We start from the raw sequence: 21,970 nt of genomic DNA, 5'->3' as shown, positions 1-21,970 counted from the left end.
TTTAAAAAGCCCATTACAACAGACATGGTGTCACGTTCACACAGTCCAGGTGGGGCAGGCCTGTTGCATTCAGATAACTAGGTGCTGGGTTGGGAGCCACGATCCACCCTGAATTTAAGTAGCTACGACCCAGTGCTGGGAGCTAAATGTAACCCAGGGTGATGAAATTGGTCTGTCCTCATCCACATAAGACCTATGGCCATCTGAGAACATTGTATGCTCAATATTAAACATGATCTTGCTTGTAAGGCTCCCTGTTCCCATATCAACTGTACCAGCAGAGAAGACAGCCACAGCATGGTGTGTGGGTGCTGAGAATATCTCTAACCCTGGCTCGGCCCTGTGTAAGTATCACCTCTCTTGGCACCCAGTTTGTCGCTCCAAGGCTGCCTTCCATGGGAATAAGCAGCAGGACAAACTCTGGAAGAGCCCAGGGCCAGCTCATGAGGTACACCAACATAAGCCCAAGAGATGCAGCCTATCAACTCTGTTTACCTTAAGTGGAAGACCTCTTTCAGGAACCTCTTCTTCCTCGTCAACTGAGAAAGAGTTCCTCTTCCTCTCTCTCATTTGCCCTTATCTGCTGGACAGGTCATGTTACTACTATAAATCACTTCTGGAACAGGAGGCTTAAATTTTAAATGGGTGTTTATTTAAGTTATCTCGAATAGTAGAACACCTTTATTATTTAGAAGAAGGTTCTCTAGTGAGAGCCTTTAAGCCAAGAAGATAGTCACTTCTCTGTAAGCTGCAAACTGTGGCTTGACTCAACCAGAGACTTCTTACTGCCCTTTCTCCCACTTACGATAAATGCCCACAGCAGTGCTGGTCCCCAGAAGGGCCTTAAGATCATCAGATAAAAGGAATCAAGCCAGGGCGTTGTGTTACTGCACAGAGGGTGATTCAGCACCTGCCCTGTCATGCCTGGTGCCCAAGCTGAATGGATTTTTGGAGTACACCTGTTGTTGAACCCTTGCCAAGTACTGATGGCCACTAACCCCCAAATCACTTTTCCCCGCTGTTGATGTTTGGAATGTCAGACAGGACTGAGCAGCAGCCGGTGTGTATTTCAAACACAGCAGATGGATTTTTATATTAGCTCCTATTTCATGTTCAGGCAGAGCGACCGCCACACTAAAACCGCAGCTTCAGTGCTGCCGCGTTTGCGTCTGTGAGATTAATTCTGTGAAATTAATTGGGACAAGATTGAAAAGGAAATTAAAATGCAGCTGAGTGAACAGGCCTTTCAAACACCTTTTTCCTGCTCTATTCAAACTTGAATTCTGCGGTGGTCGCAGGCATCGTGGGAAGTAATTTACGGGAGGCAGGCTCTCAGGAGCCATCGGTTACGTATGAGGAGGCCTGCACAAGCGCCACAATCTGGAGCCACTGAAGAGCATTGAACACCCCGCTGTGGCCTGAGCTGCGTCCCTGCGTGGGCGGAAGTGGAGTTCAGTACCCGCACCAAAAGAGCTGTTCAGAAATATCTGGGTCCAAAAGGGATGGATGCACAGCTCTCTGTTATTAAAGTCGCCTTTTAATATATTTGCAACCCAAATTGGAACTCAGTGCATTATGTGGGCAATGCAACTTTGGGTCTTAGGAATGTATAGATGTGTTAGGGGAGGCAAGAGGGATCCTGCTGACTGTGTCTTTGGTTACTGTTTCAGAGGTGGGATACACGGCTCTGGCCCCTCCTCAAGGAAGTTTGAGCTGTTGACCTATTTTGCCAGTGACGAATTCTCTCAGATCAGGAAAGGCACAGTGCATTTCCATGTAAAGTTTCTTCACTGGGTGACCTTCTGTTCCCAAGTGAGGACATTTTGAGCTTTCAAACATCTCTGTGAAGTGTTCTTGGCAGGACAGGATTTTTTTTTTTCTCTCTCAATTCACTAATTTATTGAACTCCTAATATGGACCCAACATTGACCTAAAAAATTTTACTTTGTTGTTAATGGAAAAGAGGGGAATATAATCATAGTTATCATCCTAGATGCTAGGCACTTCTTTACACAATTCTTTAATGTAAGTAGCACAACATCCTTAAAATAGAAATTATCCCAATTTTTACAGATGAGGAAATTAAGGATTAGCAAGATGAAGTGACTTTGTTCAGGGTCACATAAATAAACCACCTGTTGACAACTTGCTTCTCTAAGGACAGGCGATGGGCATTTGGATACCCAACCAATAAACTTCTCTGAAAAAAAGTTTTTAAAGGGTAAGTAGCTCTCTTTTTGGGATCATTCCTGCCCAAAAACCCTAGACCCTAACAGACTCTCTTGGCTGGAGGATTCTAGGATTCAGGGTTGGGTCATACTTGGGCAACTATTAAAAAATGGCAAGTGTGGTATATATATGTATACATACACACACAAAAAAATACACACTGGGATACTAATCAGCCATAAAAAAGAATGAAATAATGCCATTTGCAGCAACATGGATGGACCTAGAGATTCTCAGAGAACTAAAACAGATAAAGACAAATATGATATGAGTTTTCAGGTTAAAAAATAATATGTATGAATGTATATGTATAATATACATTATGCATACAATATGTATAAATGAAAAAATGATATGTATGAAAATGATATGTATGAAACAGAAATAGACTCTAGACACAGAAAGAAAACTTATGGTTACCAAAGGGGAAAGGGAGAGGGAAGGATAAATTAGAAGTTTGGGATTAGCAGATACATACTACTATATGTAAAACAGATAAACAATAAAGTCCTACTGTATAGCACAGAGAACTAAGTTCAGTATCTTATAATAAGTTATACTGGAAAAGAATCCGAAAAAGAATGTATATGTGTAAAACCGAATCACTTTGCTGTACACTAGAAACTAACACAACATTATAAATCAACTACACTTCAAAAACAAACAAACAAACCAAAAAAAAAAAAATAAATAAAAAGAGAGAGAGAGAGAGAAAGACGCAGAAGGAAGCAGCAGGAGCCCAAGAATAGTTATCACTCCCCAATGCCCACCGCACTTCCTATTCTTTACCTGCCACCCCCTGCCTCTCAGAATATTTCTCTCATCATACAAAGAGAGAGGGAAAAGCCAGATGCATTTATGAGGGTCCAAAACAAAAGAACATAGGAGTTTTTTGGTTTAATCTGAAAAAATAATTAAAGCTAAGACCCATCTTTGTGTGGAATTTCTTCAGCAGATTTGCAATGTCAGCCTCACCATGTTTGTTTAGACCGGGAATGTCTGAGGTGGAAGGAACCTCAGAGGTCTAACACAATGCCCTCATTTTACAGGCAAGGAAACCGCTCCAGGTAAGCTGAGCTGCATCTTGTCTTGTCTCCGGGAAATAGACTTCTCCAGGTTCCTAAGAAGCAGGCTTTTCTTGCTTGACAAAGGTTCTACTGGTCAGGGAGAAAAGTAAAATGCAGATTTCCAGATATCATTTTTCTGGACTAACCTCAACTTGAGTCAGTTCTGTTCCTACAGGTGTGAGAGGCAGGCTGCAGAGTATAACTGACTCCAATAAAGGAAGGCAACTAGGGCTGCATGCACGCATGCTAAGTCGCTTCAGTCACGTCCAACTCTTTCAGACCCTCTGAACTGTAGCCTGACAGCTCCTCTGTCCATGGGATTCTCCAGGCAAGAATACTGGAGTGAGTCGCCATGCCCTCCTCTAGGAGATCTTCCTAACCCAAGGATCGAATCAGCGTCTCTTACATCACCTGCATTGGTAGGCAGGATCTTTACCACAAGTGCAACTGGGGCTAAAGTGAAATAAATTTAGGATCCATATGAGAGAAAATTCCTGAGATTAGGAGTAACTGAACATCTGGATAGACAGACAGCTGATAATGGTAGTGGAATCTCCTTTTCTATCTGCCTGAATTGGTTCATTTGTGCTTCTTAGAGGCAAGGGAATGGATTGGGTGGCCTTTTAAGGTTGCTTCCTGTCCAAGGACTCTTATTGAGTTAAATAATATAATAAAGGTAAATCCAATCTGAAATGCTCCCCAAGCCAACGTTAACTGGAATGAAATTTTATGAGGGAATCTTCAGTTATGCTTCTAGCTTCTCATTTCTTTCCCTGACATGCAGAGGTTAGCAATGTGAAGAAGGGAGGCAACCGATGTAGCTTTTAGGGTAAGAAATGTGCTACTATCAAGGTAAAAGATGACAACAGACTCAGGACATTCCAAAAGACAGAGAAAGAAGCTTGATAGAATCGATGCAGCAACGTACTGCCCCTGAATTAAACTCTGATACGTTAGCTTTTAGTAATGGAGGAGGGGAAGAGGGATTGGTTAAAAAAAATCCAGATTTGGGAAGGTCTCCATGTTCTTTGGTATCTCAAAATTACAACAGCCCTGGCAACCACAGACAGCTCTGTACTACTGGGCAAGTCACCGCACAGCTCCTTCTAAATGGAGGAAAGGGACCCCCAGTGAGAAGCCATTAACAAAGGCCAAAGACATGCAAAACAAACAAAATAATCATGACCGAGAGAGGAGGCCAGCAGACAGTCTGGCTCTGTTCTCCCCTCTCCTGCTGCAGGCACCTCAGACAATGTAAACAGTTAATTTGTTCACCTGCAGGCTCTGGGCAAACAGAGGTCTGGTCACACCTGAGTGGATAACTCGATTACCCCTGTAATGCCAGCGTGGTAATGTACACAAATTCTATTACACGGCAAACCTTGCTTTCGGGCATTTGAAATACCAATCAGGCCAATGTCCACTCCCTTCTTTGCTTTCAATTTATTCTTGGTGTGTTGGAGCTGCACCAGAATGGCACTAAGGTGGGTGCTGAACTCGGAGTCTGGAAGAGATCACTAAAAGACTGTGATCTCAGCAGGGATTGCAGGCCTCCTGCTGTCTCAAAGAAGGTTGGATATGAATTTGGTCCCAGTTCAAAGAGGACTTGTTGTAACTGCTGGAAGCTACCTTTGATCAGTCCTGGTCTTTTTTCTAACAAGCTCTGGGATATTTCAGACTGAGACAAACATCTGGTCAAGGGAGTGACATTCACAGAATAAAGATGAATGGCAAATGATGGGTTAATAACACAATAGGTTTTCAATTTTTCTTTATGGAGTTCACCTGAGTATGTGTGCTAAGTTGCTTCAGTTGTGTCTGACTCTCTGCGACCCTATGGACTGTAGCGTGCCAGGCTCCTCTGTCCATGGGATTCTCTAGGCAAGAATACTGGAGTGGGTTGCCATGCCCTCCTCCAGATCTTCCCAATCCAGGGATCGAACCAGCGTCTCTTACATCTCCTTTACCACTAGCACCACCCTTGAAGCCCATGGAGTTCACATACTCAACAATTAAAGAGCAAACTGTGCCTCTTTCAAAAATGTACTTGTTGATATTGTCTCATGGAGGGAGAACTTTTTAAAAGTTTTTTTTCAGGGACAGAAATTTATTTCCTTAGTCCACCTGTACAGAATATGAGCAGTCTTTCTCTACAAAGATGATGCTACTGATCCCTCAAAGAGTAACCCATGAGTTCTAAATCTTCACACCAGTGATAGGTCTGAAATAATCTATTTTTTTTTTTTTGGCCCATTCTTTGGTATTCAACACCACCATTTGTGAGGTAGTTAGCTGTGGCTAGGGGCTACCTTTGTGACTGAGGAAGAGAATAAAGTTAGCCCTTGTGGATTGGATTCACTATCTTGGCCTTACAGCACTTATTCAAATCAACTGACCTAACTAGCTCTGACTCCCTCCTGCATATGTAATTATATTACAGTTTTGTTTATCTATAAATGAAATAAGGCAGCTGACCTAGCTAGAATATTTTCAAAAGTATTTTACTGTAATAAATTATGTATATGGTAATGATGTTTTAAGCATCACATAGACTCTTTAAAAAAGATCAAATTTTGATTGGCATAGTTTTGGTATTGTGCCTACTTTATTGTATTTTTTTAAATTTGGAAATTAGTTCCTGAATCTGAATTTTCAAATAAACTTTGACAATTTTAAAACAATGGAGATTTACTCTGTGTGTGAGGGGGCCATGTAATACGCACATGAAAAGTGCGCATTATATGACATGGGGTAATTCTGACTGGGTGACTACATCATCAGGAGGGAGAAAATCAACTTTTGATCCAAGCCCCACACTCTAACCCTTACCTTGCTCAGAATTCGGATGAGGTCACCTCGTTGGAAGGACAGTTCATCTGACTGGTCACCATGGCAATCCCACAGGCCCTGGTAATAACTGGCATAGTCCACTGATCAAAGAGAGGAGAAATCAAAGTTAAAAGGACCCTGTCTTTTTCTAAGGAGCCCACATTTTTGCTGCAAATGGAAACAAGGTTCTGATATTGCCCCTAGGAAACCTAAGATTCAAGGGATCTGGGATGAGATACAGCCAAACACTCAGCAAGAGCAAATGACTGTGGGAGAAGGAGGTTATTAACTAACATTAAATGTTTACAGATCATCCTTAGTCAGATGCTATTCAATAATATGATAAATATATTCATTTATTAATAAAAGAAAATCAGGCAGGTAATTTTTCACTTGGTTTATAAGTAAGCAGCACAAAGAGATTTTCTGTCAGACTTTCTTCATACGGGCTGTCTACACTATCCAGTGCTGCTTTTTATTATGCACTGAAGGAATGAGGTGTCTCCAACTTCTGCCTGTTTATAAGAAAGGCTGAGTCAGCCAGCACAGATCGGCACTGCAGCCTTAAAGGCTGGCCTCCTCTGTTACACGGGAACTTCATCCTGCACTTCCCACCCAGGTACTTACTATATGAGGTAATTACCAATAAATGTGGAAAAGAATAGCCCAGTTCTTAAGTGGAACCAAGGGGGTGTCTCATCCATTACAACTAAATTCTGGGTGGGCTGGCCCTTTTCCAGCATCTCATTTGTAGACCCTGAACATGTCTGCCAAGATTTATCTGTAAGCCCCCTGGGGAAAAGAAACCAAAGTGATCTGCATTAAAAATGAAAGCAACTGAAGACGACAAACCAAGCTTTAGAAGCAGCTGGAGAGATTTACTGGCCTCCTCAGCAAGACTAGATGGCAGTGATGCTACAGGACAGTCATTGATTCTTAACAATGAAGAATTTGTATTGATCTTCTTCTACCCGGAAAGGTTAAACACTAGAGTACAAAGTGGGAGAGGATCTGGGGATGTGAATGGCAGGAGTGCTAATGCCTCCTGGACCAGGGCTAATGTGGCAGTGCTTGCCATTCCTAGGGACACCGTGTATGAGAACTGTATGCAGAACACCCACAAAAGGTGACATTCCTGACGACAGGGGTCGGGAGTCCTGGTTCTGATCAAGCCTCAAGTGATTTGGGGGGCACCTTATTTTGCCAGTTTCCACCTTTCCCTTCATTTGTCTTGACCCTCTAGTGAGAGTGATGGTGCTAGTTGCTGACGATGGGATAGGTGGAGAGAAGTGGGCAGTGCGGGGACAGAAGCTCTGCCTATATTTGCTTTTCTCCTCCTTGTTCCTAACTTATGAGCAATTCAAAGAATAAAGGCACAGAAGAACAAGATCCTTATATGTCTCTGGGAAAGAACTTTAGTAGGAACGTTAAAGTGCACAAAACAGAGGAGAGAGAGCTATTTAGTTCAGATTCAGATATTGCAAACAGAAGTGAAAATGTTAACCATATAGAAATTCAGGGATATTTTGTTTTCACAGAAAGTGTTTATATATTCAGTAGACAACAGAGGGCAGCAAATGAGATGACTGCACTGGAAACATTCTGCCACAGAGTTATGAACATGTTTGGGAAAAAAAAAAACCATTGGGAAAAAATGCTAATTACTGAAAAGACAAGGCATATTTTGGCAGGGATATCAGTGTATGAAACAACAGAAAAATATCAGTTCCTGAAAAGTGAAAGTAGTTTTCCCAGAGGATATAATGCATTTTCAGTTGTAATGGAGTTGATTATTCATGCCAAGATTTTGGCTAAGTTTAGGAATGAAAAGTACATTGACGTCAATATGTTTCATGGATTTATATATGGTAAAGAAAATAATTTGATAAAAACAGACTTTTAAAAAACATCATTTGAGGTTTTCAAATAGGAAGACTTACAAAGTTATCTTGGCCTTTTCTGGCCTAGCAGATGGGCACTGTGGTGTATGCCCCCCACGTGCCTGGGTGTGGGCCAGCTCCCTGATATGACGGGTACCTTTTGAGTCTCTATGTACAAAGTGATTTGATATTGGATATATAAGACACCTGTGGAGAACACCAGGAAAAAGAGCTATTCTAAAAGCACAGCAGATCGTAGGGAATGGCAAAAAGCTAGGAGAAAAACAAAAACCTTCCAAGAAAAACTAAAGGTAGAAGACACTTTCAGTTCTTCATAAGCTAAAGGCCCAAAGAAGATAGAACTCAGATCCAGGAGATCGCTTAGCCTAGTCCAAGAACTGGAATCATCAGAACCATTACAATGCTGCTTTGGAAAAGAAGCAGAATGAAGGATAAAAATGGGAGGAGGCTGGACTGGCAGTCTAAACAGAGGTATCCTGGTATTAATGAAATCAGGGTGGAGGAATGCCTTAACTGGACAAGACTAGACTCTACTGAAGACTCCCAGTTTAAAACAGGTGACTGGCATTTCTGTGTATATGTGCACACAACTTCACTACATTCCCTCTTTAGCCTTCAGCAAACATGCAAGACACTGGGAATTCTGCATGGGCCATACACATGGTCCCTACCCTTAGGGCTGCCATCCAGCAGGGGCAGCACCATGAAACAAAGTCACACAACTATTCATTTATTTATGATTGTGATATATCTGCAAACGAGCATCTGAGGGTGCTGTGTATAACAGGGAATCTAACATAGTCTGAGGGATCAGGGAAGCCTTCCCTGAAGCTTTAAGTTGTAAAACAAAAACCTGATAAAATCTTGAAGAGGGGAAGAGGTAAGACCATGGAGGGCTTTATTTCTGTAGCTTGGTCCCAGGAAGAGCTACACGGCTGGGAGCCTGCTGGGCCAGGCCAGCTTCTCCCTAGGCTTGCCCAGCACTCCTATGAACAGAGGATGTGTGAGGAGACTAGGACGTCTTTAGACCAGTAAGGAATTGGGAGCCTGAGAGAAGATTGACTCTCTGGGAGGGTCTGAGGCTCCTTTAGGTTTACATTCCTTTGGCAGCAGTCTGAGATCAGAAATGGTGCAGCATTCTGACCATTTAATTAATTCAAAACATCCTCATTCTCATTTTGAGGACATTATTCCATCTAATTATTTTTTTCCAGTCTGTCCATTTGGAATGAAAAACAAAAGAATAAAGCTTAATGCCAGCATTTCTCAATGTCTTTCCAAAAAACGTAACTCTGCACTAAATAAAGCCTGGTAATTCAAAAGCAAAGCACTAATATATTCAGCATAAAACAGACAGAGGACCTAGAGCAATAATGACACCACTAATAACTAAAACAGTTATAACAATTAACAACAATTACAATGATAGAGAAGTTAATGGGTATGATCACAGCATTTAAATTGCTAGCAGAGCTGAGGAGGACTTTTACTAGAGGGAAAAAAAGGGGCAGCATCTTATTTTTTTTTTAATCCCACGTAAGAGAAGCTATGCCCCCAAGCAGGCAAAATGTCCTAGAAGAATAGAAGCAGAGCAAGTTAAAAATATATTGTTTTTCTCTCTTTTCTAGGTATTTATTGCAAAGCATTTGTCATTCCACACCAGGTCTTTACAACCAGTGATAGTGTCATTTCTCTAGTAACAGAGGCCAAGTTGGTGCTACTATTGACAGAGTCGATATTCGAAAATGAGTCACCATGGTGTGGAGAGTTCTAAGGTGAAAGGAGCAGACACGGTTCTGCCTGCCCCGCTCATTAGGGACAACAGAGCTTGACCATGCTCTTTCCAGAGTTCACATGTCACTTTGGGTTTCTGTTTGAGGGATATTGGGTAGCTCCAGAATTCAAGCTGTGACCAAGGAAAAGAGGTTAAAGGCAAGCCAGCATGTTGTTTACACTTTCTTGATAAGCAAAAGGACTGTGCCAATGTCGCCCTGGGTATAATTACTTAATAGATTATGGAAAACAGAGACAAAAGGAGAAGACAGATAAAGCCAGTTCTTGCTAAAGCATGAGAAAAGGATAAAGAAGGCCAAAGCAGTGGCCTGTTGGAAGGGACTTGAAATGTTCTCTAGACCAGCCCATAAAGGCCACTGTGTACATACAGTCCATTAAGCAGACTCAGTCTCATAACTTATTAGCTATTTCAGAAAGAAAGACATAGAAAAATTTGCCAAGCTCTACTGACTATGATACCAGAACAGGAAAAACCACTAAACAATACTATTTGCTTTTTTCATAGCTTTTTATTTATTTATTTATTTATTTATTTTTCATAGCTTTTTAGTCTTTGAGTTTTGAAATTATTGGGCTTCTCTGGTGGCTCAGATGGTACAAAATCTGCCTGCAATGCAGGAGACCCAGGTTTGATTCCTGGTTCAGGAAGATGCCCTGGAGAAGGGAATGGCAACCCATTCTAGTATTCTTGCCTGGAGAATTCCATGGACAGAGCTTGGAGAGCTACAGTTCACAGGGTCACAAAGAGTCAGGCACAACTGAGTGACTAAGGCTTTCAGTTTTGAAATTATTATGGTTCTTAATGTTATTAAGCATGATCTTGAAGCCAAGCACATTCACAGATTCTAATTTTCATCTTGTGCATTCCTTTTATTGGGCCAAAATTATAGTTGGGTAATTATCCACTCATGTTTGGTCTTGGAAAACAGGTTTCAAAAAGTATTAACAAGAGCTGCAAATACCTCTGTGGATTCCCTCTGTTTCTTTTATGTAATAATTTACTCCATTGGCGGCCACTAAAGTGGAAAAAATACCTCAGAAATGGAAAGCTCATCAGCAATCATATTTCTGCAGAAATGACTGAACATGGTCTCCTCCTTGGCTGAGTTTGGCCATAACTTCAGAGCAAAAATAACCTGTTTCAAGATCTTCTTTGGTCAGAGGTTTGACATTTATAAGGATGATTCATGCCTCCAGCCCTGCTTTTGATCTGACATGGCATAGCCAAGCAAATGGCCAGCTGTTTTCATACAAACAGCAGAGAATGAGTTTTACTTTTGGCTACCTGGACATGCCTTCTCATGACAGAGAATGGAGATAAGCTATCATCGCCAAAGATACTTAGTGTTAGACCGTTAGGCTGATGGGTTAGAATTTAGTGAAAATCTGAGGTGTTGAAGAGTCACTCATTAGAATAACCCTGTTACTAACAGTCAAGCTGTAAACTGAGCTCTTTATAGATTGAACAATCAATACTACAAGCCTGTGATAGATTTTCTAGGTAACAGAATAAAATAAAAGAAATTACATCTTACAGGGTCATTAACACCCAATCAGGATAAACTGAATTCTTCTTTTCTCTCTCTTCTGATAAGATCTTAGTTGGGCTTTAAAAATGTTAGCAATTCCATCAGGGAAAAAGCACAGCATTCCAGGGAAAGGATCCCTGAAATAGTGAAGAAAAGCAAGTAGATTTTAAAGGTAATCCTGGTAGCCATGGTATCATTTAGGAGAAAATACTTTTCCCCCTCAAAGGGCATGTGACACCTGACTTGCCCAAGTGAACCAAACTTGTGTAGCTTGCCTATTATAGAAGAATTTACACTGTCCTGGAGCTCTTGCCTTTTATATGTCTACCCTTCCCTCAAACCTCTATATTTTATTGTTTTAAAGCTAAGTAATGACACTTGGGATGTTACATATTTGTTGCCATTTCTATAGCTCCTTTGTAGGAAAGCCATCATATAAATTCGTAAATAAATAAGTAAATATAATAATAATAAAAATTCTTGCCTCAGATTCTGCAGAGAGAGGGAAAAGTTCTCTTTTTTGCTTTTTAATCCCTAAGTCACCAATCATAACTGGTGGGAAGTATAAACCATAGAAATGTATTTAGAGCTCACTGCCCTTTAACAACACCTATTTTGGAGGCAGAAAGCTTGAGGAACAAAAGTTGTTTTTTTTTTAAAGAAGTATTTGGATTATAGCTGTTGGAACAGTTAAGAGACAAATCTCTCCTCACTCTTCAGACTGAACCTTAAAAAGAGGAGTAGAGGGAGAAATGAGATGGGGGAGAAGTCTGAAACTGAATTTTAGGCTTTTGCCAGAAGGCTGCTGCTTCCTGAAGGGAGTTTAATATAAAGTTGACCGCAAGAAGCTTCTAGTTACTCCATCCAAGCTGTCCACACGAAGTGCTTCTTTCCTGCACCAGTGAGGGAAGTTGGTTGAGAAAAGGCATATGTGGGATATGGGTTGGTAAAGAAACAGACTTTTGTTGTTGTTGGAATTCTGTACAGCAAGCAGAACAGTAAAAAAAAAAAAAAATTTCACAGTGGACTTAATCACAAGCGCTAACAGTCATGAGGTCCTTGCTTGAAACTACACTAACATTCCTGTCATACTTGCTTCACTTCTCTTTGGCTTTGGCTCGTGACTTCTGGTCCTGCCTCTTTGCTGTTTTTTCTCTCATTTGGAGAAGCTGGGTCCTTCACCAAACCTGTTACATATTCACTTCCAATGGATAATTCACCCAGGAAGTGGGCTTTGCTGAATGGATTAGGAAGAGAAGAAAAGGCACGAGGAAACAGAGAAAGAGGAGAATGGGAAAAGGCGGAGAGACCAGAGAAACAGGAGGGGAAAAGGACAGAAAGAGGGAAAGAATCCCTAGGCTTAAGACTTCCTTGGGATCTCAAAGAAAAAGTCAGCCAGTATCTAAATCAGTCACTTCCAGGCTCTGCTGATGGCATGAACGTCCTTGAGGTGGCCTGTACATCATATATTCCTTTACAGACAATGATAGACTAGGACCTTGGTCGACTTGAGGGGGCTTTAGAGGGGCATCTGACCTTAGAAAGGATGGGCTGACTAACAGACTGAAGCATGGTTAACAGTCTGGGATGAATAAGATGCAATTTTGTATTCAACAAACCTGTTACATATTCATTTCCAAATGTGCCTGGAATCAAACCAGGCCATCAGAAGTCAGCATCACCAAGCAATTCTATCCTTCACCCCACGCTCACTTTTCAGATCTGACACATTTCCATTCCCCTCTGAACTTGCAATCTCCGGGCCTCTCAGACAGGAGACATTTCCATTCTTTCCATTCTCAATCCTCCGATCTTTCAGAGATGAGGCAATTCTATTTTCACTGTACTGATTTAAGAAATACTGATAGGGAAAAATAAATATCTGGGTCGGCTTCTCACCCTCTTTAGGATAAATCTTAGCCGTTCTGGGAACATTAATTAGAGTGAATGGGTGGCTACTTTTAAGGTTGAGCTATTTCCCTGTCTAGTCATCTTATTCGGGGCTGTTGAGGTCAACACACCAGTACCCTCTTAGTTAGCAAGTCCAGTAATGTCTGTAGTCAGAGAACGGTGCTTTCTCTGGTGGGAAGCCTGAATATCCTACCCAGCTCTGTACGTTTTTGAAGCTCTCATACCTCCTTTTTGTTGAGTGCCACTCTCATCCTCTTCTAGATCACGCTCTTCATCTGTGGGGATAAACACGATCAGCATTAGCAATTAGTGGTCAACAGTCTGTTATTTGCACTGATGGGTCTTCTTTCTCTGAGCTCAACACACCCTCTTCTTTAAGGCAATAATTACCGTATTCTTTTTTAAGTTTATTTATCTTTTATTTAAGGATAATTTCTTTACAGAATTTTGTCTCAAACCTCAACATGAAGCTGCCATAGGTATACATATAGCCCCTCCCTTTTGAACCTCCCTCCCATATCCCTCCCCTCTAGGTTGATACAGAGCTCCGCTGGAGTTTCCTGAGCCATACAGCAAATTCCCGTTGGCTCTCTATTTTACATGTGAGAATGTAAGTTTCCATGTTACTTTTCCCACCCTCTCCTCATGTCCATAACTCTATTCTCTATGTCTGTTTCTCCACTGTTGCCCTGTAAATAAATTCTTCAGTACCATTTTTCTAGATTCCATATATATGCGTTAGAATACGACGTCTTTCTCTTTCTGACTTACTTCACTTTGTATAATAGGTTCTAGGTTCATCCACCTCATTAGAACTGACTCAAATGCATTCCATTTTATGGCTGAGTGATAGTCCATTGTGTATATATACCACAGCTTCTTTATCCATTCATTTGCCAATGGACATCTAGGCTGCTTCCATGTTCTAGCTATTGTAAATAGTGCTGCAGTGAACAATGGGATACATGTGTCTTTTTCAATTTTGGTTTCCTCAGGATATATGCCTCCATATTCTTTTTAGAAAAATCATTTCTCACCTTCAAAGTGGCCTTCTCTCCTCTCTGTTCATTCATTCACAAACATTCTTAAGCGCTTACTATATGCAAGCCATTGCCCCAGGGGCTGGAGGTGTGGCGCCGGACAGGACTGGTCAGGCTCCTGCCCTTGTGAAGCTTCCAATCCCCTGAGTTATTTAGGTGCCTATCATTAGGATCCCAATCCTCTTTCTCAGACCCTGTTTCTCCTTCCCTTTGAGAATTCTCTTCAAAATGTGTTATCTCCATGTAAGCATTCAGAGCTTGTGTATGTGAAGCTAAGCACATGTTTAAACCCTCTGTGATTAATTAATCCTTAATGTATCAAACTGTCTTCAGTTGTTACAGAAGCTGGTCATATGCACAATTTCATGTTCTTGGTACTTGGAGCTTGTAGTTATCTTTTTACTGTTGTTATTCAGGCTGCCTCGTTCATGAGTGTGAGCTCCTGAGGGCGGTTGGAGTGAATGGCGGGTACACAGTGAATCCTAAGTCACTGCCATTGTCTCACTCCATCCAAGTGTTTATATAGCCAAAGTCACAACGTGATTTCTTACCTTCCTTAGCCTGTTTCCTCCCAGACTTTGTACTACCTGATAACATGAGAATTAGATCCTTACCAAGAAAGCCTGAGTACCAGAACCACATTAAGCTGTTTTATATGGGGGGTAAAATGCACAGAAATATACTTGCTAGTCTCCTTTTCATCACTACCACACACACACAGAAACACACACACACACACAAACATTCAGAGAATGAATGGGGCATAAAAAGCAACATTTTGAGGGTTGAACACTCAGTTTCTTCTGGCCACATATACTTTCCTTTCTCTTTGTGAATCTGAGGGCACTTACCTGTCTTGATCCCCATAGTTATACCTTTAAATGGAACTTTTGAGGTGACGGCCCAGGACAGCCTCCTCTTTAAATACAAGGTTTACAGGGCAACATGAGTTACAGTATGTCAGACTGGGAGAAGTAAACTCTAAGCTCATAACTATGAAGAACCAGCATAAGAGTATGTAACACACTACAGGACATTAAAGAATTACAATTAATTTCACATACAAAATGAAATAGTTCCCCTGCAAAAATTTAAATTAATATTGTTATTGGGATTGATACTTTGGGAAATAAGTCACATGTTACTAACATTTAACTAGGTATATAACATATATATATATAACATAAGCCTGCTCTCAAGGTCGTATGGGAGAAGGGCTCAACTCTCCTAATCTCTGTGTACGACACTGCGGCAGAGAATTTCCTACTCACTGCCTGTAGTGCTACCCCACCTCTCCATGAGGAATAAGGATGTGAGATAATGGAGGAGTGAGATCAAATATCGGAAATAGATCGCACTGAAATCAATCACATTTAACATCATTCTCTGCACATGGTCTTCTTGTTATTACCTGCATTTCCTTCCTTTCTCTGCCATGATGCTTTTTCTTTTTGATGTGGGACCAATTTCGCAGGACTGAAAACATTCAAAGAAGAGTTGGTATGTGCTCAGTTTTAGAGATACCCAATAGTTTGGACAGAGAACAGCTCTTTTGCTGATATCAGACAACTTAATCACAAAGACCAGTAATTCGCTGTGCTGAGGCACTTCTGCAGAGAGGGTTTATTCTACCTCTGCTGTCTGTGCGCAGATGTCTCTTCCTCCCAATTCTAATCAATGTAAATTGGGTCAGATCTCCGCTGTGAATTACAAATTGGATCCGAAGTTGGAGGGTCACTGTGCCTGCTACTCCACCCCCTTCCCACCACCATTAGATGGGAAGCTACACCAAAGATCTTTTCTAAATAAATCAGACTTTATTGTAAAACTCGGCCACTGACGAGACATAACCTCATTAGCATTGATTTTAAAATAAATTATTGAAAGTGGCTTGCCTGCTCTTTGCATTTGTAAAATAGGAGAATGTAAATGTATTTGCAATGATAAAAATGAAAACTAAAACTTGATTCCTTTATCCTTTCAGGCAACATCACTTAAACCAGTCATGATACAAAAATGGAAAAAAAAAACAACTCTGCTTTATGCAGTTCAATTATAGAACAGATACTCTGATTTCCATTGGGCCTGTAGAGTCACCTAGAAAGAAAGCAGAATGTTGGCCACAGGTCTTACATATCATTCATCAACGTTACTAAGCGCTATGGTGGTGCATGCGAACCAGGATGCTCCAATCCCTATGTCTATCTAAGTCTGTCCTTCCCAGGTGGCTAAAAGTAGGCCTCAGAGTAGGAGCCCAGCCACTGAAGTGAGAGGTTGGGCGCTGTGTCTCTGCGGATTTTGAGGGAGTAAGTATGGGGACCATCACCTGGTGAAGGCAAGTGCCCTCCCTCCACAGCTAGATGTGTCCTGTCAGCATTGTCCCAGAGTAAAAAGTGAAAGTAAAGTGTCAGTCGCTCAGTTGTGTCTGATTCTTTGAGACCCCATGGACTGTAGCCTGCCACCCTTGCCGGGATTGTCCAGGCAATAATACTGGAGTGGGTAGCCACTCCCTCCTCCACGGGATCTTCCTGACTTGGGTCTCCTGCATTGGCAGGTGGTTTCTTTACTGTCTGAACCACCAGGGAAGCCCCCAGCTTCAGAGGGCACCACACAAATAGCTGAAGGGTTAGTTGCGCAGTCGCGTCTGACTCTTTACAACCCCATGGACTATAGCCCACCAGGTTCCTCTGTTCAAGGGATTTTCCAGGCAAGAATACTGGAGTGGGTTGCCATTCCCTTCTCCAGGGGATCTTCCTGACGCAGGAATCGAATCCAAGTCTTCCGCATTGCAGGCAGAGTCTTTACTGTCTGAGCTACCAGGAAAGCTGAGGCGTACAATTTATCTCAGCTCCGTCCGTGAAGTCAAACTGATATCTTTCAAACTCCAAAGTCAAGAAGACTGATTATATGGCAACACGCAAAAAAAAAAAAACTGCTCACAAAAGGGGGTTAGACAGCCAAATTTCTTTCTTTTTTTTTTTTATCTGTAAGGTGAGGCTTTAATTTTAAAAAGATTATTTTGAAAAAAACTTTTTAGGCTAAAGAACTTGTTGAATTTCTGTATAAGAATATTATTAGGCTTTTTAGCATGACATCTACTAAAATACATCTTCATTTAAGGAGGAATTAAAATTTATGTGCTGCTCAACTTTAAACAGTAATAGATTATAATGGTTCTTGCTCCTAACAGCGCATATGGGAACCCAACCTTACACAGGCTTTAAACAAATTAACCTCTAAAGATTACTGTCCACTTATTACATTAAATGCTCTACTTGATTCCCAAATATTTCATTTCAATTGGGAAAACAGTTGAGGAAGATTCTGTTAACTGTGCGAATGTGTAAGAGAACCATGGGGTATCACAAATGAGCATCTCCAGTATCCAGAGAGTTGATTTCAATCAACACTTTTGGCACAATGTCAGGGACACTAATGAGAGGCTGAGAGGAACAGGACACTGACTCCACTGTGGGGACCCCAAGAGAAGCCAGCTTGCTATGACACCTAGCTCCTTTTTGAAGTGCTGCTCTGACATCAGTTGAACTGGGAATAAAATTTTTAAAATGACTAGATAAGAAAGAGGGAGGTCACTTCTCTCAAGTAAAGCAAAGTGATAGAAGCTTTAAAAATGCTGAATGTATCAATGTGTAACCAGATGTCAAGGTGCTCTGGTGACAGATGTAGCAGAAATGCAGATAACCTCGAAGTGCAAAGGGAACAGGCGAAAAATGGAAACAGAAACCACTCCACAGAATGCATAGATATGTTATAAATCCATGGATGCTACAGCACCTCTTCAAATAACATGGCAAATAGGAGCATGATGCTAATAGCACATTTAATTCTCTGTTGTATAGCTGGTAATCTCAACTGTTACCTCAAAATATTTGCATCCTATCTCCGTGGTAGGATCTTGAGTACTAGATATTAAACTCAATTTTTGCTAACTGCAACACTTGGAATACACTGAATTTAATTTCAAAAATCATAATTGAGCACCTACTAATTGGAGGAGCAAAACCTAAATACAAATCCCTGGGGTAAAGGCTGCAGCAGAGCTCAGTTCCAGCTGAGTCTCTGGGAGGCTGTCACTGAGGAGACTCAGTGGGTCCCCTTTCACAGACTGGGGGCAGGGATTCAAAGTAAAAGAAAATGCACGGTTCCAGTTTTGGTGCTGGTCAAAAGCAGGTTTGTCTGGAGCCAGGGGTGCACAAGGCCACGGGGAAGAAAAGGCCAAGAAGGGGCCCGACGGTAGCTTTGATTCTTTGATGCGCCCCTCATGGAGCCCTGCTTTTCCATGAAATTGGAACTTGTTTCTTCACAAACTTTGTACTTTTGGTGTCTGCTTTTCTTCTTTCCTTAGACTTCTTGCTACCATCATTCCCCCTTTATGTGGGTCTGGACAATTGTATGGGGGAAAAATAATTCCACAGAATGGTTTCCATTTGTCTCAAATGAAAAAAAAACAAAAAACCAGTTATCTGCTTTATCATAAAGTGATCTGGTTTCTGAGTCTATAATGACCCTCCAGGGCAGTGCAGGCAGCCTCAGAATGTGCACACATTCCCAGGGAAGGCGCTTTGTCTTTCCATGTGCTCTCCTGAAATCTCTCTAGACAACATGGCCAGATTCTGTTGCTACTGCAGCTGCTGCAAGGCCTCAGTTACAGCTCTTCAGTGGTCTCAGGTGCCTTGCTGGCTTCCAGGCTTGAGGCCCCAAAGAGAAACCTGATAAACAACTGTCCTTTTGTGGAATCTGGAATCATGAAACTGGGCCTGTGCTAGGCTGCAAAATAATTTGGGGGAGGGGTGAAAGAGGGTTCAGAAAAGCCTTCCATTTTTTACATATTGCTTTAGTATTTCTTTGTTGGTAGTTCCCTACAGTTTAATCTACTGCAAATGAGATCTTTAAAATCAAGGGCTCCCATATTCTTAACATGGATATTCAGAAATCCCAGTAGATAACAATCCTGAAACCATATTATCTAGGACTCACATTGTGGTCTTGGCTGAAAACCTCGAGTGCTCTGGTTTTCCCTCAAGGGAAGGAGAGTGCTAGCCATGTAGCAAATGCTAATTATCCCATGATTAATGTGATGTAGTGCATTTAATTTGATGATCCATACACTATTTTGATTAGGAAAAAACATTTTTGTATTGACTTGGTATACGTTACAGGCACTTTTCTTTCAAAACTAGGAAGTCCATTAAAATTATATTCTGGAAGGAGATCTCACTTACACAGCCTTCCCCATAGAGACAGTGAGGCTGGTGTAGGCCCCATCTCAAAGAAGAAGGAGAAGCAGAATTGACGGGCTAAATCTCCTCTACAAAGCACATTTAACTGTTACTGTGAGACATGTCTTAGAGGCCCAAGTCATTTGATTATTGATGAGTGTGCAATATTAGCACAATCCCACCTTACTGTCAACTGTCCCTCCACCCAGCACCTGTCTTCGCAGTAAAAATGGGCCTGAGCAGAAGGTGTGAGCCACTTTCCATCTGCTCAGGATTTTCAGTTTCACCTGCTTCACACGTATCACTGAAAATGTCCAACCGGACTGTTTTAGGTCTGGTTGGCAGAGATGGGGAATGAGCCAATTCCCAGGATTCTTCAAAGAGGCAACACTTTCTGTTTAAATGCCACCGAATGGAGAACAGCCAGCATTTACTGAACACTGCCTTTATGCCAGGGCTCTCAGTGCTTTATGCATTCTGTTCCAGGCTGCTCATGCATCCTTTGTGACAGCTACTACTGTTATTCCCATTTTACAGCTGGCAAAACCACCCCTGAGAAACAGGGCAGATAACTTGCTAAAGGTCTCACAGCTGGCAGATGGCAGAGCAGGTCCATCCTGACCCAGAGCCAGCACTGTTACTGTGACATCATGCTGTGTCTCACATGTCACTGCTCAGGGGGTGGTCTTCTGAGATGAGTGTCAGGCTCCCTCACATCTTCCCTCAGTTCCTCCAAGACAGGGAGGGTGGCACAGGCAAAACTAACCACAATTCCAGAAGCAACAAGCTGAGTAGCATGGACAGGAGGCTGGCTGATGGAGACTTGCGTCGGAAATAACTGCATCATAGTGAAATGCCAATAGATCCCAACTTCAATGCAGTCTCTAAAAACTGTGATGGATAGAAGCTTTGGGGAAAGAACCTGTTGGCTGGGAACAGCCCTGTCCTTTAGAAAATAAACCAGCAAGTTGGCTGCTTTTGCCCTAACCTGGAAAGAGACCCTGGTTTTCCTGTGATGTGGCCTTCCTCACTTCTGAGGGGCAGTTGTTGTAAGCACAGGGTAAGTGGCTTTCCTCAAGAAAGTAGACCAGTCTCCATGTCCTTGGAGTCCACTCCAATATCCAAACTGGCATGAGCTTTGGCACACTGGGCAGTGCCATAATGGCTGAGGGTAGGGTTTTAAGAGGCCTGGGAAGGATGGTTGCTAAGAAACCAGTCACACATTCAGTAACCCACCTGGGGTTAGGTTTTATTTTCTGAGGCATCGTTCCCTTTACTCTCCTTTTCTCTGTGTGTCTGAGCATCAGCTGCCTTCTCCCTGTTCCTTTGAGAAGTAAACACGGGCACTAGCAACCCTTCTTTGCTCCGCAGAAGGCTGAGTGGCTCTGTGAGGTTTTCCCAGAACACTCTTACACAGCTGTGACCTCAAGTGGAGTGTCACCTGGATATCTCCCCCAGCCTGGACAGCAGCAAGTAGAATGGGAGCTTATCAGGAACCTCTGGCCAAGTTGGGGAGTACATCTCCTTTTAGGGGTTGTTGTGATTTAGATCCATTTCCGCACCCTGCTGTTGCAATGGAGCAGACTGTGAAAGGGAAGATTCTCAGAGGAGCTGTGTTTTAATGTAGCAATTTGATTCAATTTTCCACTCTATAAAATTACCCATCACTGCTCGTTGCTTTCTAACAGACACCTTCACTCTTAATTTAACAATCCTATCGAATTCTGCCAGGGAAATTGGAAAAATTTATCACCTGTGAAATTTTATTTTCCTTTGGTTGTATCTGTTTTTGTAAAACTTCATTAACGACGATGACTTGCTGAGGAAATTATCATTTTTTTTTTTAACTTCAGACACAAGAAATGGCTCGACCTCAACCAAGATATCATTTGCATAATAAAACACAACAAAAAGGCTGGGGAAGTTGGCGACTGGCAGAGGCTGGAAGTGCTGGGAGAAGAAGCAGGCTCTTCTTGTCGTGGGTTGGTGACTGAGTGCGTGAGGTCCCAGTCAGGAGGAAATGTACAGCTACAGCCCTGCAACTCAGGAAGCAATGACGTAGCTTCTCCCCAAGGGAGAGATGAACGCGGTGTTGACAGGGTTGAACCCTTCTTAGGAAGGCTTGAAATGTCAGTTGCTTACTGACAATATTTTTAGCAACCAGCCCTGACTTCAGGGGCCTGAGTGTTAGGTTCACCTCAGCTCCTAGGTTCATCTGGGATTGAGGTTTAAATTGCTATAAATTTAGACTTAACTTGGATTTCTCAGCAGAGCACTGAACTCCTGGCAAATTTCCACAGGAGCGATCTTTCTGAATGGACTTGGAGATTCAGCGTTCTGTGGTCTAACTACCTCACCATTAAAAGGCTCAGGCTTCATTTTTTGCACAGTCTGACCCCCACTGGGCTCTGCACTGTTCAGCAGCTGCTA

The 21,970-nt window shown here is 42.0% G+C and overlaps 1 protein-coding gene across 1 annotated transcript in view; it reads right to left on the bottom strand.

Annotated features, from left to right (window-relative positions):
- SKAP1 (src kinase associated phosphoprotein 1) overlaps positions 1-21,970 on the bottom strand; it is a 301,408-nt gene that overhangs the window by 17,356 nt on the left and 262,082 nt on the right. The window contains exons 10-11 of the mRNA XM_018064939.1: positions 13,485-13,535; positions 6,126-6,226 (exon numbers count right to left, since the gene is read on the bottom strand). Coding sequence (XP_017920428.1) covers positions 6,126-6,226; positions 13,485-13,535 — 152 coding nt within the window. The remainder of the gene's footprint in view (positions 1-6,125; positions 6,227-13,484; positions 13,536-21,970) is intronic.

This window comes from Capra hircus, chromosome 19 (genome assembly GCF_001704415.2).
Source record: "Capra hircus breed San Clemente chromosome 19, ASM170441v1, whole genome shotgun sequence".
Taxonomy (NCBI): Eukaryota; Metazoa; Chordata; class Mammalia; order Artiodactyla; family Bovidae; genus Capra; species Capra hircus.
This window is presented reverse-complemented; position numbering and strand designations above follow the sequence as displayed.